At 44.0% G+C, this 18,976-nt stretch overlaps 1 protein-coding gene across 1 annotated transcript in view; it reads right to left on the bottom strand.

The window, feature by feature from the left end:
* PSMB2 (proteasome 20S subunit beta 2) overlaps positions 1 to 18,976 on the bottom strand; it is a 404,353-nt gene that overhangs the window by 273,135 nt on the left and 112,242 nt on the right. The window contains exon 3 of the mRNA XM_044059542.1: positions 8,877 to 8,947. Coding sequence (XP_043915477.1) covers positions 8,877 to 8,947 — 71 coding nt within the window. The remainder of the gene's footprint in view (positions 1 to 8,876; positions 8,948 to 18,976) is intronic.

The following is an 18,976-nucleotide window of genomic DNA, read 5'->3' as shown; positions in this document are numbered from 1 at the left end:
TGAGACCATACGCTTTTTAGGTACCACTGTAATTTTCTCATATGCAGCTTTGCAAATGGTATTAGTAGTATGCAAGATGCCATGAAGCCAAAGGCCTGCAGAATTTTTCTTGCAGGTAGTTGGGTCTTTGTTGCCATTGTTTTGAAATATTGAGTCAGTTGTAGTTGTTTGTCTGGCGTCAGATAAGCGTTCTGGGCGTTGTATTCAAGCTGGCACCCAGGAATGTCATACTTTGTGAGGGTACTAGTTTTGATTTCTTTTCATTTACTGTGTACCCTAGGCAACTTAGAAGATGTTTTACAAAAGCCAGATGTTGTAAGAGGATGTCCTTGCTTTCTGCTTGGATGAGGCAGTCGTCCAGGTATGGGTATATTTGAATTCCTCTTTGTCTGCAGTATGCAATTACTGGTGCCCGGCATTTTGTGAAGACCCTGGGCGCAGTAGATAAGCCAAAGGGCAGTGCAGAGAATTGGTAATGGGTTGAACCTGCAATGAAACGGAAGTATCTTCTGCAACTTTGTCTGATAGGGACATGCAGGTATAACTCCTTGAGGTCCAATGTTACTAGCCATGCTTTCTTGCCCAACATGGGAAGAAGCTGCTGTAGTGTTAGCATCTTGAATTCGGGTACTTGTAAGAAGGTGTTTAGAATTGAAAGGTCCAGAATTGGTCTCCAGGCATTGTCCTTTCTGGGAACTAGAAAGAGTCTTGAGTAAAATCCTTGGCCTTGCTCTAGAGTAGGTACCAGTTGAATGGCTCTCATGTCCATGTGAGCTGTAATTTGTTTTTGGGCCTCTGCCCATTGATTTTGTGGCAGGTTTGGCATTCCTCTTTTCATTGGCAAGGTGTGAAAATGGAATCTGTATCCTCCTGAAATTATGTCTAGGACCCATTCGTCCTTTGTGACAATGTGCCAGTTGTCTGAAAAAAGTGAGAGTTTTCCTCCCAAGGGGGCTGCCAAGAGAGTGTTGCTTGGCCAGATGAGGTGCAAGTCATTGAGTTTGCCTTCTGGTAGGTTTGGACCTGTCTTCTCCTCCCTTCTGTGTTGCAGTGCCCCATTGTCGAGGTTTGTACTGGGCTTGTGGTTGTCCTCTGCCTCTTCGACGTCTGTATTTACCCCTCTGTGGTCTGTCAGTAGCTGGAAAGGACCAATTTTTTTTGGCCAATTTCTGCTGAAGCGAGGGGGCTGTACCTGTAGGAAATCTTTGACTGTCTGCATAGACTTTGCCTTATCCTCCATTTTCTTTAAGACTTCTTCTGCTTTAACTCCAAAAAGAACATCCTGCTGTAAGGGAGCATCTAGAAGCTTTGCTTTAACATGATCAGGCAGAGTTTGTTCCTTTAACCAAGCATGTCTACGTATAACAGACCCAGTGACAGCTGCTCTGCAGGAGGCCTCCAAAGAATCAAACCCACATTGTAAGGTGTGTTTGCCCACCTGTTCAGTTGCATGCAACAGATCTGCATTTCTTTCAACTCAGACGGCTGAGGGAGAGTAGTGATTCTTTGCTTTAACTGTGAGATTAGAAATTGCTGATACTTAAGCATGTGAAATTGGCAATTTACTGCCCTCATAGCTAGAGTGGCTGAGGTGTAAACCTTTTTCCCCCATCTGTCTAGTGCTCTGGAATCCCTTTCAGAGGGTACAGGATTTTTAGCCATAGCAGCCTTAGCCCCTTTGGGACCCTGGGAGATTGTCTCTGGGTCAGCAACAGGACTTTTATATAGAAATTTATGGGAATCAGGCACTCTGTAGCATCTGTCAGGCTTGGCCGGAGCAGGAGGTAGAGAGTCTGGGTTCAAACTGGATTCTAAGTAAACGTCATCCACAATGTCTAACATGGGTGGGATGGCAAGTGGTCTGTGCTGGGGGAATAAAAGAAAAGTACAGTTTTGTACCTACCATAAATGTAGATGTTTGAGTGCTAATACAGCTGCAGTCATAACAGATGGGTTCTCCTGCCGTCAGGCGGGTCCTCGGTCGACCGAATTCCAAAGTCTAGGTCCGGCGTCGGTTGTCGTCGCTTCTTCCCTGACGTCAGTGCAACAGGGGTATAAAAGAACCAGCCGACGCCATTTTCTTCAGTTTTTCTTGCCCCAGATGTCAGGTGCCCCCAGAAGGAAGGCAATACATAAAATTATGTAATAATGCAATGTAATATAATCAAAAAACAGTAGTTGCAAGCAAATACACCGTAAAAGAATACCCCTAGAGGGGAAGGAGGGAGGGAAACCTGGACTGCAGCTGTATTAGCACTCGAACAGCTACATTTATGGTAGGTACAAAACTGCACTATGTTCATCGTGCATACAGCTGCAGTCATAACAGATGGGTAGAATCCCAAAGCTAAGAAAGGGGTGGTAGGCACTAGGTGGAACTAGGAGGAGCCAAAATGCCCTGCAAGACTGCAGTGGCAAAGCCTGCTCTAGATTTGGAGTATAATGGTAGGTTGTAGTGCTTGGAGAAGGTATGCACAGAACTACAAGTGGCTGCTTCCAAAATATCCTCGGTAGGAACTCCTCTGAGGAAGGCTGCAGAGGTGGCTGTGGCCCTGGTGGAATGAGTTCTAATGCCTGTAGGTACAGTTTTGCCATGAAAGGAATAGCAAAAGCGTATGCAGTGGGCTATCCATTTTGAGATTGTCTGTTTGGAAATTGGCTTTCCTTGAGCTCCTACCGCATAGGCCACAAAGAGCTGTTCTGATTTTCTGAAAGGTTTTGTTCTGTCCAAATAATAACGCAGTTGTCTGTGGATGTCCAAGGAATGTAGTAATCTCTCCCCTTTGTTTTGAGGATTAGGATAAAAAGTAGGTAAATGTATGGTCTGATTTAAAGCTACCCTGGATACCACTTTAGGCATGAAGGACGGGTTGGTTCGTAAGGAAACTCTGTCCTGATGGAAGATGATAAAAGGCTGGACAGCCATGAGAGCCTGTAGTTCTGAAACTCTACGAGCTGAAGTAATAGCCAGAAGTAAAGCTGTTTTCCAGGACAAATACTGCAGATCTGATGAGCAGCTGGCTCAAAAGGAGGCAAAGTCAGTTTTTCCAGAATGAGATTAAGATCCCAAGCAGGTATTGGTTGTTTCCTTGGAGGTCTTAAATTCTTAGCCCCTCTGAGGAACTGTCTTAATAGAGGGTGAGAGAATAAAGGTGGATCAGTGTTGTATTCTGCAGAAATGGCTGAGGCATGGATTTTGATGGAGGAGAACGAAAGTCCACTGCTTAGCAGTTCAGCCAAATATTGTAGTATTTGAGGTAAATTCAGTTTTCCAGGCTTCTGGCCCTTTTTCTCATTCCAGACACAAAAACGTTTCCATTTTGCGGAGTAAGCTTTTCTAGTTGATGGCCTTCTGGCCTCCAAAATGACATCCTGCACCTCCTTGGAAAGTAGGGCCTACTGTGATTCTAAGGAATCTTCCATGCGGCTAGATTTAGTGTTTTTAGCTGACTGTGAAGAGTTTTGAAGCTGTGCCGGGTCAGAAGAAGAGGCATTAGAGGCAGGGTCCATGGTGGGGAATGCGTCAGGCTCCTCAGGAGTGGGTACCAGTGTTGCCTTGGCCAGTCCGGAGCAATGAGGATCATCTTTGGTCTGTCTGCTCTGGTCTTCAATAGGACTTTGGGCAGCAGAGGAAGAGGCATAAACTGTCATTGATGTCCAACTGAAAGAGAGAGCGTCCACTCTACAGGCCTTTGGATGGGAGATCCTTGAGCAGAATTTTGTCAATTGATGATTTTTGTGGGAGGCACAGAGATCTATGTCTGGCCTTCCCCATTCTTATTTCTGTAAAAACTTTTGGATGCAACTTCCATTCGTGTGGATCTGTCATATTCCTGCTTAGGTTGTCTGCCAGCGTGTTTTCCTTGCCTGGCAAGTACTGTGCTTGTAGTTCCATTTGTAAGTCCATGGCCATGTTCCAAAGTGACATGGCCAGTCTGCATAGGGGATAAGAATGTGTTCCTCCCTGCTTGTTTATGTACCACATAACTGTGGTGTTGTCCGTTCTTATCAATAGTTGACCTGGTTGTAGAAGGTCCTTGAAAGCTATAATAGCATTTATTACTGCTAGCATTTCTTTTTGATTGATGTGAAGGTGCTTTTCTTTTTGGGACCATTTGCCCTGAATGCACCGGTCTGTCATGTGCCCCAGGCGTAGTCCGAGGCGTCTGTTGTGATGACTTGATTTGCTTGAGGCTTGCTGAATGGAAGACCTGTGTTTGTTTGACATGCTTGAGCCCACCACAGAAATTCCTTTTGCAGACATGGAATTAGTGGTATTATTGTTTCCAAACTGTGGCTGTGTTGAGACCATATGTTTTTTAGGTACCATTGTAGTTTTCTCATATGCAGCTTTGCACATGGGATTAGTAAGATGCAAGATGCTATGAATCCCAGAGCCTGCAGGATTTTCCTTGCAGTCAGCCTGGTGCAATTTGCCAGTGTTCTGAAATATTGAATTAGTTGCCCCTGCTTCACTGGCGTGAGGTAGGCCATCTGGGTGTTTGTCCAAATTGGCACCCAGGAAAATTATCTTCCGAGAGGGTATTAGCCTTGATTTCTCTTTGTTGACTGTGTATCCCAGAGAGTTTAATAACATCATTACATAAGCCAGATGTTTCAGATGAATGTGCTTGCTGTCCGCTTGGATCAGGCAGTCGTCCAAATAAGGGTATATTTGTATCCCTTGAAGTCTTCAGTAGGCAATTACTGATGCCAGGCATTTCGTGAATACACTGGGCGCAGTAGATAAGCCAAAGGGCAATGCAGAGAATTGATAATGGGTTGAACCTGCAAGAAATCTGAGGTATCTTCTGCAATTTTGTCTGATTGGGACATGCAGGTATGCCTCCTTGAGGTCCAATGTTACCAGCCAAGACTCCTTGCCCAGCATGGGAAGAAGTTGCTGTAGAGTGAGCATCTTGAATTTTGGCAGTAAGAATGTGTTTAGGATGGAAAGATCCAAAATAGGTCTCCAATCTTTTTCCTTCCTTGGCACCAGAAATAGCCTGGAATAAAAACCTTGACCTTGTTCGTGTGTAGGTACCTCTTGAATAGCTTTCATGTTTATAAGATCTGAAATTTGCTTTTGTGCCTCTGCCCTTTGATTGTGTGGCAGGTTTGGCATGCCTCTCATTTTTGGAAGGGTATGAAAATGGAATTTGTAGCCTCTGTTTATAATGACCAGGATCCATTTGTCCTTTGTGACAACATGCCAATTTTTTGAGAATAGTGCCAGCTTTCCTCCTAAGGGGCTGCCATTTGAGACCTGGTTGGCATGCAAAGGGGAAAGTCATTGGGTTTGCTTTCTGAAAGATTGCGAGTTGTCCTCACCACCTCTTTGTGTAGGAGCTTGCCATTGTCTGCCTCTGTACGATCCTTGTGATTGTCCTCTGCCCCTCGGGCGCCTGTATCTGCCTCTTTGGGGTCTGTCTGTGGCAGGAAAGGACCAGTTTTTGGAAGGCCAATTTCTACTAAACGTGGGGTTGAACCTGCAGAAATTCTTTCACAGTTTGCATTGATTTAGCCTTTTCCTCCATTTTCCGTAATACTTCCTCAGCATTTGCCCCAAATAGTACATCCTTTTGAAGAGGGGCGCCTACTAATTTAGCTTTGACATGATCAGGCAAGGCTTGTTCCTTGAGACAGGCATGCCTACGTATGACTGAGCCTGTAACAGCAGCTCTACATGAGGCCTCTAGAGCATCAAAATCACATTGTAAGGTATGTTTACCCACTTGTTCTGCACTATGCATCAAATCCTGCAACTCCTTCAAGTCTGGTTGTTCAGGTTGTGACATTTTACTTTTCAATTGAGATAACAGAAACTGTTGGTATTTTAGCATATGAAACTGACAGTTTAAGGCCCTCATGGATAAGGTAGCTGAGGTATATACTTTTTTTCCCCACCTTTCTAAGGATCTGGAATCTCTCTCGGAAGGCAATGGATTTTTGGCAATGGAGGCCTTAACTCCCTTGGGCCCCTGTGAGATGGTTTCTAGGTCAGCAGCCTGGCTTTTGTATAGAAATTGGTGTGAGTCAGGAACCCTGTAGTACCTGTCAGGCTTAACTGGAGCTGGAGGTAGAGAGTCCGGGTTAAGGCAGGCCTCCGAGTAAACATAATCTAGGATGTCCAAGACAGGAGGTATAGCCAGAGGCCTGTGCCGGGGTAACAAAAGAAATTCCCTGAGCCTTTTCTTGGAATATGAATAATCCTGGCCTTCCCAGTGGAAGTGTTCCCTTCAGGTATGCAAAGTTTCCCCAAATGAGTAATCCTCAGGGGGGGATACAGAAGGAATAGACTCCTCTGCATCAGAGTCTTCAAAAGGGGAGTAAGACTGTTCCTGATCATCAGAGTGTTCTGAAATAATGGAGCCCTGATGAGAGGAGGGGGAATCTTCCGGAGGTGGCTGAGAACCTCAGATTAGAGTAATTAAATCCTCAGCCATTTTAAGCATCTGTTTCTTAGGCATGGGGCCTGGGGATGGGCCCTGTGTAGCTGGTCTCTTAGGGTGCATGGTTGCTTTAGACTTGGTGAAAGCCTTGATGGAGAAAGAAGAGGAAGGTCTGAAGACACCTTGAGTGGAGGTGGACCTGTCCACATTCTGTGTTTCAACGCCAAGAGTGGCTTCGGTATCTGTAGTCGGGGTGTGGGCCGAGGAGCCTGCGACCTCGGGTACAGGAGACACCGCCAAAGCTGTGTCATCGGTAATCAGGGGCTGCGTAGGCGCCTCGCTGAGAACCGGATCACGTGTAGTCGGCTTTGGCGTGGTGTCGGTAGAGGCCGCGGACCTCGAGTGTCGGTCCTTATCTTTGCGTTTTTTTAGACAAAACCGGAGTCGGAGTATCCGACGACATAGTATAGTTAAATGCTTTCCCAAAAAAATGCTGGGCGAACTCCGCCCGATGCTTAATAGTGCGTTTGTTGAATGTAGCACAAAAGCGACAGACCGAGACGTCGTTGTCTGGGCCTAAACAAGGTATACAGAGGGAATGGAAATCCTTATGCGGTATTTGCTTCCCACAAGAAATACAATTATTAACTTTGTCTGACATCGGTCTGAGGCAAGAAAAGTTTCCCCAACGGGGTACTTAGCTTTTAAGAAGACTTCGGTTTCCAAATTTTTCGTAATCTCAGGAGCTGGCCGACCGGCACTTGCGAACTGCTTCTGCTTCGGGCACCGCGCGGCAAGAAAGACTGAAGAAAATGGCGTCGGCTGGTTCTTTTATACCCCCGTCGCACTGACGTCAGGGAAGAAGCGACGACAACCGACGCCGGACCTAGACTTTGGAATTCGGCCGACCGAGGACCCGCCTGACGGCAGGAGAACCCATCTGTTATGACTGCAGCTGTATGCACGATGAACATCTCCCTGAGCCTTTTCTTCGAGTCAGAGTAATCCTGACCTTCCCAGTGGAAATGTTCCCTCATAGTGTGTAAAGTTTCCCCAAAGAAATAGTCTTCAGGAGGAGAAGCTGAAGGAATGGAATCCTCAGCATCAGAATCTTCATAAGGGGAAAAGGAGTATTCTTGGTCTTCAGAAGAGGCTGAAGAAACGGACACTTGTTCAGAGGATGCATAATCTTCCTCTTGTCTAGGCCTTTTGTCAGGAGGAGGCTGGGAACCCCTGATTAAAGAGATCAAATCTTCAGCCATTTTGAGCATCTGTTTCTTAGGCATGGGGCCTTGAACAGGGGACTGAAAAGCAGTCCTTTTAGATTTAATAGGAGTCTTCGTCTTAGGATATGTTTTAATGGTAAGCGTAGTCTGTCTGAAAATGCCTTCAGAAACCGAAGGTGTCTCAGCAGCACCGGCATCTTTATCAGCAATGTCGTCGGTAGGGCCTGAACAAAATGGTTGCTTCGGCCTGGTACATTCTGTCAAAAGTTCCGAAGCGGTCTAGGGTTCCAAAACTGCGGTAGTCAGGGGCTGCATCGGAGCCTCACTGAGGACCGGAGAAACGGAGACCGGACCAGCCGAGGCCTCGGAATCTGGCTTAGGCCTGGGCTGTCTGTCCTTATCCTTGCGTTTTTTGTGCACGCCGGTAGTCGGTTGCTCCGACGGCATATTGTAATTAAATTTTTTACCGAAGTAGCGTCGTGCGAAATCAAAGCGTCTTTTAATAGTACGTTTATTAAACCTAGCACAAAAACGACAACTAGTGACGTCGTGGTCTGGGCCTAGGCAAGGTATGCAATAAGAATGAAAATCCTTATGAGGTATTTGCTTCCCACAAGAAATACAATTGTTAACTTTTTCTGACATCGGTCTGAGGCAAGAAAAGTTTCCCCAACGGGGTACTTAGCTTTACAGAAGACTTCAGTCTGAAATTCGAATTCGAAAATTTCAGGAGTCGGCCGACCGGCAGTTGCGAACTGCTTCTGCTTCGGGCACCGCGCTGCAAGAAAGACTGAAGAAAATGGCGTTGGTTGCAATATATATACCCCCGGCGCACTGACGTCAGGGAAGAAACGACAACAACCGACGCCGGACCAAGACTTTGGAATTCCGGCCGACTGCGGGACCGCCTGACGACAGGATAACCCAAGTGTGATGACTGCAGCAGGGTAACACGATGAACATCCATCATTTACTGCAGTGTCAGTATAACGCTGCCTGCTCTTTATACAGCTTAGATACAGAGTGGAAACTGCAATTTACAGTCATTGTTCGCATGCTGGTCATGCAAGCCCTTAATATTGCAGGAACCCTCCATGAGTGGGCTCTTCATTTTGCACAATTAGTGCAGTTATGAAAACTTGCTCACACAGTACTGCAGCTACAATAAAGATCTAGGATTAAAAAAAAAAAAAAAAAAAAAGAAAAACCAAAAAACAAAAGCTCTCTTCAGTAATAGTTCTGCTCCCTAAATACTTACCCGACTCCTGAGGTAATCCGCGAGGTTTCTTCGAGTGAAGTTTGCAGCAGCAGTGGGAGATAACTCATAACCTGATGTGGTAAAAAAAGGCAAAATATGAGCAAAACAGACCCTTCAAAACAGATTCAATTACAGCCTGACAACATGAACATTACACTCTGACAAGTAGAGTCTGACGGCTTCAAAACTATTTGGATCTTTTGTCTCTATGACATCAGAAACCCACCAATGTTGTAAGGAAAGGGATGTCTATCATGCCACTTCACCCACTTTACTGCTCTCATTAACATTTTACTAGACTACCACACTGATAGGGTTAAGAAATGGGTGGATCAGACATCTTATGCATGCAGCTGGAATATTTCTTACTTATAGTCTATGTTATCGAAGTAATGCACAGATCCACTGAAGACCTATTGCAAGCACAGCACAAGAAAAGAAAACAGACATGCATCTAGCAATGGAGAATACATGGAATAAAAAGAATGCAATGAAGATAAGATAAAAGATACAGTTACAGGAAGCAATTCTCAAGCCTCGACTTTATAAAAATAAAAAATCAATTTCTTCCCAGTAACTGTATTTTCCGAACTCTGGCTCCCACCTGAGGAAATCCTCATAGAACAAGTAGCTAAATCAGGGCTGAAAACAATGGGTAATTATTCCCTTACTACTGAGCATTTTCAGGTCTGTCCTCATAACACTGTCGGTTTCTGGCTATATTTGCTCTTCACATTTAAAACCTATATCCTTAGAATTGTTCAACATTTACAAAGCCACTGGATGTTACTTGCAAAATTATCCATAAAAAATAGGCTGGGCTCCTACCCTCAAAAACAAAGAAGTTGCATCCTGAATGTTAATGACAAAATAAATTAATTTTAAATGTAATTTTTTATGCCTTGGCATATGCAAAGACTGGAAAATATATCTTATACAGAAACACATACTCTAAGGTCTGAAATCATACTCCCATTATATAATTATGTTTTTCGTGGCTTTTTTTGTTTTGTTTTATTTTACTCTGAAGAAACAGAAGGCTTCATATTTTTTCAGGTGAGCGTTTTCTAAAAGTTGCACTCTCAATTTACAACAGACATTCTTCTTGCCTAAATTCCACCCTGACTTCAAATTGCACACAGTCATTTACCTGCTTCAAAATATTCTTATGAAATTTTCAGGACAAGACCCCTTGATAACCCCACCTACATTTTCCACTGCACAACTTAGTAGCTTTTAGGTAGACAAGCATCGGCATAACTTTTTTGAGCATGTAAAATATGCACACTTTGCTGTAACATAACAAAAGTGTCAAACATTACTTTTTTCCTACAAGAAAGTACTACTTTAGGTCCCAACTTAATAAGAACATGCCGATCATATAAAACTGAGTGTGACTGCTTGATATTTTTCTGAAATGAATGGAAAAAAAAGAGAGCATTAAACTGGCTATACAAGCCTACAAGTGGTACACATCAATAAAGGATAATTTCTCAGCAACAGTAAAAGTATTTAATCAAATTTCTCAGAATATATCATGACAGTCTGCTATAAAATGCATGTAGCTGGTGGTTTGAGCTGTACATACATATACAGTTTTTTCTTCTTGCATTGCAGTTTATAGCACATGAATTTTAACTAAAAGGGAGGTCACAAAATTAGTGGGGAAAAAAACACTCCTGCATTAAGGAGAATTAAATAGGATTTTTACTCCTGAAGTAATGGCAACTCAATAAACAGACATTTTAGACTTTTAACTGTATTCAGGGTACTGAACAAAATTTCACCACAGCACCAACAAAAACATAAAGCAAAAATATCAAAATAATGACAGTAAATGCACATGGACTAATTCCACAGAGGTCAGTCTTTGAAGGTGAAGTATTACTCCCACTTGAAATTTTGCTATGAAACTTTCAGGTAATGAGTTTTAAGCAACAACTCACATTTAAAAATATAATATTATATTAAAATTACACACATACTCAACTCCTCCAAAACCAACAGAAGATGTTTATATTACTTTCTACTTCAAACATCTTCTAATTAAGCAAGCAAACAGCCGGAAAAGCAGTTTAAAAGATCTGGAACAAAATCCACCCAAGTTTAACCACTAATTTATATTTAGAATATATTTCTTTCCACTGGTGTTACCAATACCTTCAAAACATGAAGTAATTATTCCAACCCTCAAACACCCAGTGACTAAACACAAATATTTCAACAGCTATGGTTTACTTCTAGATGCATGTGATTTCAGAAACAGCTTTTGGACAATGTTTGTTACAATTATGTGCAGTCAATATTTGGAATAGAAATAACAGCCTAGCTTTGGCCTTTGCAGACATAACTTGAACTTCTTCAAAATTAATCATGGCTTATTCTTTCATTAATTGGAAAGGCTACACATTGGCTAAGGAGCAATTAAATAACTACAAAATAGCTAGAGACAGACACTTTCCACAGGGAAGTACCCCAACATTCAGGATTAAGACCACTATATTTCTCTATTTATCAATGACAAACAGCAGAAGTGCCTTCACTAAACCTAATACTCTAAGCAAGCATTATCTTACTAAACAAAGACAGACCAATAGCCAACCTAAGAAAAATTATAAAATTCAAAAACCTTGAAAACTCAACCCATGACAAAAAAAAAAATCCTCAACACTAAAATTCCACACACTGTTATTTGCCAAACTGCACAAACTTGTGGATCCATCACCCCTTAAACTCAGACACACACACAATTACCTGGTTCTCCCTATGAACCAACAAAGACATGTAGGCTTGGCACTTTACATGACCTTATCTTTTAAGCACACCGAAACAGTACAACAAACTCGCAACTAAAATGAAAGTTATGTACTTACCATAACGACAGGTCCATGTTGTCTGTTTCCGTCTGGATCACCTATGGGTCATCAGACTGGATGCCAGCCAAATCCTCCAGACTTCAACTCACAGGCTCTACCTCCTCTACCCACAACCCCCAGTCCTCAATAAGCCCTTTATATAGAGTTTACCCCATCTAAAAATAGCTCTAAAGTACATTACTCCCATAAAGGCGGACAAAGGATGAAACCTTCCCCACTCCTGTCATCTTAGACAAGGACACTCCCCAAGAAAGGTGAGGGCAGGAGGAAGGGGTTGGGGGGGGTGGGGGGCTGAACCAGACAGACATGGATCTACTGTTATGGTAAGTATATAACTTTCATATCAAATGTTGTCTTCTCCATCTGACTTCAACCTATGGGACAGAGATCCCCTGCCACGTAAAACTGCTTGGAAGGAACTAAGGGAAGATATTCCGCCACAAAAGTGGAGTCAAAGGAAGCCTTTGATCTGAACTAATGTCTGCCTGCAATGAAAAACAAAGGTGTGATGGCCCACTCAAGGAGCTGCAACACAGACCTCATCCAAGGAAGTTCTGGAAAAAAAGCCATAGAAGTTCCCACAGCTCTAGGAGTGACCCTTAGGTTTGCCAGGCACAGTCTTGCCTCTCATAAGCAAAAGAAATGCAGTCTTATAGCCAGTTGGATATCATTTTCAACACAGGTATGTGCAATCTGGATCCTGACGAGGAAACAAAGAGCTGGCTAGATTTTCTAAAGGCTTTTAGTCCTGTACAGGTAAAATCTCAGTTGTCTATGCCCATCCAAGCAATGCAGTAAGCATTCACCCTTGTTAAAAAAATAATTGGGAAAAACACAGGAAGGAGAATAGATCTATTCAGATTACACGCAGAGGCTACTTCGGGCAAAAAGAATGTATTAGTGCGGAGTGGACCCCTATCTCTATGAAACATCATGTAAGGAGGAGAAGAATAAAGGCCTTGTAACTCTGAAACTACTAAGGTAAAAACTTTAAGGTCTGAAGTAGCAGAAGGCTCCGAAGGAGGACCTGCAAGGACTTGAAACATGAAAGGCAAATCCCAAGGAAGAACTGGATCCCGAATGGCATGGCACAACAACAAAGTACTTTTGAAAAACTACTTAGAAATTTTCAGAGCAGCCAAGATTATCCCTACTGACATGAAAATTAAGGTACAACTGGCAGCTGTTCTTTATCATAGAAAAACTGGAGCTTGACAAACAGCTCAGTAAGAAAATCTAGAAAAGACTCCAAGGGAGCAGAAAAGGTATCAAAACTTTGAGAATCCATCCACATTGCAAAATGTTTCCCATTTACTGAAATACACCTTCCTAGTAGATAACATTTGGGACGATGACAAGACATACTGTCACACGGCAATACACTGCCTTCCTGAGACATTTGACAATCAGAGGAACTGGGGGTAAATGTACAGGAGTTCCAGGAATCAAGTATACTGATGAGTCAGTTTGTGACTGCTCTTGGAGAGGGACTAAGGCACAATAGCTGTTGCACCTGGTGTAGGAAGGGTAGGCAAACAGATTGCAACACAGAATTCCCCAGCGAGAGAAGGTCAGAGCTGCCACTCTCAGATTCTGAGACCACTTGTGAGGAAAAACAATGTCCCTGCTCAAGCTATCAAACCAAAATGTTTGACCTCCCCAGGAAGTCCACTGCAACCAGAAACAATTGAGATCCCTCACGGTCTCTGAACAGAGAGGATAAGAATGTGTTCTACCTTACTTGTTGAGATACCAGACAACACACATTGTCCCATCTGTATCAGACACACTGCTGGGGGGAATGGACAAACTGAAAGGCCTGCCACGCAAGGCCATCCCACATCTCCAAGACACTGATGTGGATGTCTGCCTCCACAGAAGATCAGAACCCCTGAACTGTCTTTGAAATGCCCCCCCCCCACCCAAAAGGGAGGCATCCATGGTTACTGTGGGCACAGGAAGGGGAAGAATGAAATGTCTCCTGTTGGTCACTAAGGGAACTGTAACCACCACAGAATCTGATCGTGACACACCTTTGTCAATCCTACTGGAAAGTGCATTGGATAGGTAAAGTTATAACACTGCACTGCAGGAGTCGAATGGTGCCTCGCTAAAGGGATCAATACTATTGAAGCTGCCATATGGTCTAGGAGTTTCAAGATCACTTGACATGGAGGCTTTGAAACGTTAAGCACTGATACTGCTTGGGATCGAAAGCTAATCACTTTGGAACTGGGGAGCTTGGCAATTTGAGTTGACAGTATCCAAGTGGCAACCTATGAATTCTAATGTCTGAACAGGTTGTAGGCTCAACTTTATAACTCACAGTAATACCAAACTGGCCACATAACAGGAATAAGGTATCTCTAGCTGTGATAACTGATGCTCTTGTCAGGGCAATGAGGAACCAATCATCCAAGTAAGGAAAGACCTTTAAATTCTGTAGCAGAAGCCAAGTTGCAACCACTGCCATGCAACTGGAGAACACCCAGGGGCAATGGTGAGACCGAATGGCAGGGCTCTGAAAGTACATTTGTGTACACTTACCATAAATGTAGATGTTCAAGTGTCTTCACTGTTGCAGTCATGACTGTAGGGTTCTCCCCTGCCGGCAGGCAGTCCTCGGTCAGCCAGAATCCCAAAGTCTGGGTCCGGCATCGGCTGTTCAGCCATGCTCCCTGACGTCAGAGCGCCAGGAGTACAAAGCTGACAGCCGATGCCATGTTCTCCAGTTTTTCTTGCCCCAGATGTCAGGTGCTCCAAAATGAGAAAGATCCAATACCCTTTGCAAATACACCTCAAAAGAAGGGTGAAGAAGGGAACCACACAAAAGAAAAATAAGAGGGACAGGAGGGAGGAACCCAGACTGCAACAGTGAAGACACTCGAACATCTACATTTATGGTAAGTGTACACAACTGTACTATGTTCATCGTGTTTCACTGTTGCAGTCATGACTGTAGGGTTGAATCCCAAAGCAGAATAAAAGGGAGGTGGTCATACAGAAGAGGGGGCGGCTAAAAGGCCCTGCAAGACAGCAGAAGCAAAGCCTGCCCTAGACTTAGAGTAAAGAGGTAGATTGTAGTGCTTGGAAAAAGTATGCACTGAACTCCAAGTTGCAGCTTCCAAAATGTCTTTGGTAGGAACTCCCCTGAGGAAGGCAGCTGAAGTGGCAGCAGCTCTGGTAGAGTGAGTCCTTATACTCCCTGGGATTTGCTTTTCATGGTGTGAATAGCAAAATCTGATTCCATGAGCAATCCATTTGGAAATGGTCTGTTTTGAAATAGCTTTTCCATGGGAACTTGAAGCATAAGAAACAAACAATTGCTCTGATTTCCTGATGTCCTTGGTTCTGTCCAGGTAAAAACGTAGTTGTCTGTGAACATCCAAAAAATGCAAGATCCTTTCCCCCTTATTTTGAGGAGTGGGGAAAAAAGTTGGCAAGTGAATAGTTTGATTTAAAGCCACTTTGGAAATCACCTAAGGCATAACTCAACTCAGGGCTGGCATGACCAGACAGGAGGAGATGGTAACCACACACACAACAATCCCAGTCCCACATAGACCTACCACAACTGCAAACCAAACACATAAAAACACAAAGACATACTCGGAGGCTCTAATAAAAAACTTACCAAAACAACAGAGGCTCCCAAAGCAGACATCCAAAAATCCACCACCTCAAAACAAAACACATGCAATAAATACTTCAATAAATCAGTGTGTCAACCAATCACAGCCCTTAAGGCCAAACACCTTGCCTGATACACTAGTAATAGGTGACTCTATAGTCAGACACACTGATGTCCCGCTGACCAGGCTGAACAAGGAGAGGGTGACTGTGAGCTGTCTATCGGGAGCTAGGATCCGCCAACACATGCACTTCATGTCACTCCAAAGCAAGTACAAATATGACTCTGTCATTGTCCATGCTGGTGTGAATGACCTGAGACGCACCTCCCTGGACTACATGAAAAGAGACATAGAGGAGCTCTCCGATTATGTAGCCCAGGCTGGTATGACCCTAAGCAGCATCTTGCCCTCACCAAGAATGATACCACAATACAAAGACAAGATGATCAGCTTTAACAATTGGCTCAAGTACTGGTGTCATTCTAAGGGGATCCAATATCTGTCTGCCTGGGATGACATGTTGGACAAGCCACGCTGCTTCGCAAGGGATGGCTTACACCTGTCGCCACTGGGCTTCTGGATATTTGCTAAGGCTCTTGCCACCCCCATAGTGCCTTTTTTAGGCAAGGCTCAAAAGACAAACCCACCTCCTTAGAAAACAAAAATGGGAAAAAACTAAGGGTAATGCTGCTCAACGCCAGAAGTCTAAATCTCAAGATGCAGGCACTTGATGCACTCCTCAGCATGGAGAACATAGACGTCTGTGCAGTAACTGAAACCTGGTTCAAGGCTCCTGAGAGCACCCCAGCGCTACCAGGCTATACCTTGTATCATGCTTTTTGGCCCCAAAACCCGGGCCGAACCACAAAGGGAGGGGGAGTGTCCATATTCATCAAGGACACCCACACCTCCAGGTTAGTAGCAACACATGAAGCATCAGAGACCATACAGGTGCAACTAACCATAGGCAAAACTGCTATACAACTGGTAGCATGTTACAGACCACCATCCCAATCTCAAGAACCCCACTCAGCCTTCCTGAAGACATTGGAGGATATGAATGTATCACAAAATACCATCATACTGGGAAACTTCAACTACTCAAACATAGATTGGGTACATTATTCTAGCCCTAATACCCTAGCCCAAAGGTTCCTGGAATTCATAAACTCAAATGCACTGGAACAACTAGTCACCTCTCCCACTAGGGGAGATAATATACTAGACCTGATCATCACAAACATGGGGACAAAATGCTCCACACCGGAAGTATACCCCTCACTAGTGAGATCTGACCACAAACTAATCACCCTGGATATTCATATCCCACCTCCACCCCCAGCACAAAAGACCACAGTGAAAAACTTCTCAAAAGCAGACTTCACTCTTCTTAAGACTGAGATGGTATCCTTTAAGCCCACTGTGCCAGTGGATACCACATCCCACAATGCCGAATCCTTCACAAATGCTTTCTATGGACATCTCCAAGAATGCATGGATCATGCAATCCCAAATAAATCCAAGTCCCTCTCCACCAAAGGTAAGCATCCTGTCTGGTGGACCTCAGCCATAAACAAATTGTATAACAAAAGAAGGAAGCTACTGCACATCAGAGCAAAATCCCATGAAGGGAAGACATCTCTGATCAACATTAGCAGAAAACTACGTTCTCTCATAAAAACATCCAAGGCCAACTTTGAGAGAAAAATCACTAAGGACACTAAAGATAACCACAAAGCCTTCCTCAGCTATGTTAGAAACCTGGGCGCAAACCCTCAGATATGCTCAGAGTTGGTTCACAACAACAAAAAATACACTGAACCCACAGATATTGCCAACATTCTGGCTGACAGGTTCAGTGCAAATTTCTCCCCTCCCTCACCCCCAAAAGAAGAAATACTTATCCCAGCTGAATGCAATCTCCCTGTCATCTCAGATGTCCAAGTGAGAACCACCCTAAACAAAGCAAAAAACACAGCATCAATGGGACCTGACGGTATCCCGGGTTGCGTGTTACGTGAACTCCAAGAGGAGCTAAACCCACACATAAAAATGCTATTTAACCTTAGCCTTACTTCAGGATATGTACCTGAACACTGGCGTACAGCAACAGTGGTCCCACTCCACAAGGGGGGTGCCTCTACAGACCCTGGAAACTACCGCCCCATAAGCTTAACCAGCCTGGTCTGCAAAGCTATGGAAAGAATCATTATGGAACTCATAAACAGAGACATAAGGGACCTACAGACACTTGACCCCACCCAGTTCGGCTTTGTAAAGGGCAGATCCTGCCTTTTAAACCTGGTTGACTTTTTCGAAACAGTCACTAGAGCCATTGATGAGGGCAAAGCAGTCCATACAGCATACCTGGACTTGGCTAAGGCCTTCGACACAATACCCCACTCAGGCATCATAGATAAGCTCAACAGCTTAAAAGTAAACCCTTATGTCACTAGATGGGTTGCAAACTGGCTAAAGGACAGAACCCATAAAGTTAAAATCGCTGGAGCAATGTCAGACTCAAAGCCAGTCACAAGTGGTGTCCCACAGGGATTTGTCCTGGGACTCCTCTTGTTCGGCATTTATTTCTCAGATGTTAAAGCAAACATGGGAGGGCTGTGGCTGACAAAGTTCGCAGATGACTGCAAACTAGGCGCCATAGTCGATACACCAGCAGACACACACATCCTACAAAAAGGCCTCACAGAAACAGACAACTGGTGCCGGAGTCACGGCCTTAAACTAAATATCAAAAAATGTATAGTCATCCCCTTTGGGAAAAACAAAGTACCCACAAATTATCACATAGACAGCAAGCCACTGAGTACGGAAAAAGTAATCAGAGACCTAGGGACCCAAGTCGACAGCGACCTCTCATTTGACACCCACGTTGCCAAAGTGGTTAGAAAAACATTCTACCTTGCACACCTCATCATGAAGGGATTCACATCCAGATCCAAGGATGTCATTGTACCCCTATATTCCTCCCTCATCAGACCCATGATAGAGTACAATGCCCCATTTGGTATGTACCTCACCCGGCATTTGCAACAGCTGGAGAGACCACAAAAGTACCTCACCAAGAGGATCAAGGGTCTCCACCATATGTCTTATTCTGCCAGACTAAAGAAACTTCAGCTCTATTCAGTAGCATACCGCCTGCTCAGAGGTGATCTCTGCCTGACGTACAAGGCCATGTCCAATCAAGATCTGATGGACATGCTCCACCTCAAAAAATCCAAATCCATCAGGACCACGAGAGCTAAAGACTTGAACCTCGGCACAAGTATGAATAGGACATGCTGGAGGGATAGATTCATAACCCAGAAGCTTCCTATGCTTTGGAACAAGATCCCAGTTCAGATAGGCAGAGCCCTCATTGACTCTCTTCAAGAGAAATCTTGATGAGTGGATGGGAGATCGTAAGTTTACCCCAGGGGTCACATCTGTGTCACTGCTAGACAGGGGCACAGTAAACTAATTCTATTATATAAGGGGACCTTCATTGTGTCACTACCAGACAGAGGCACAGTATTCTAAATTTATTCTGTACATTTTTTGTACCATTTCATGGGGTGGCAAAAGCCACATC

This window comes from Protopterus annectens, chromosome 1.part2 (assembly GCF_019279795.1).
Source record: "Protopterus annectens isolate FY-2018-M chromosome 1.part2, PAN1.0, whole genome shotgun sequence".
Lineage (NCBI taxonomy): Eukaryota > Metazoa > Chordata > Ceratodontiformes > Protopteridae > Protopterus > Protopterus annectens.
This window is presented reverse-complemented; position numbering and strand designations above follow the sequence as displayed.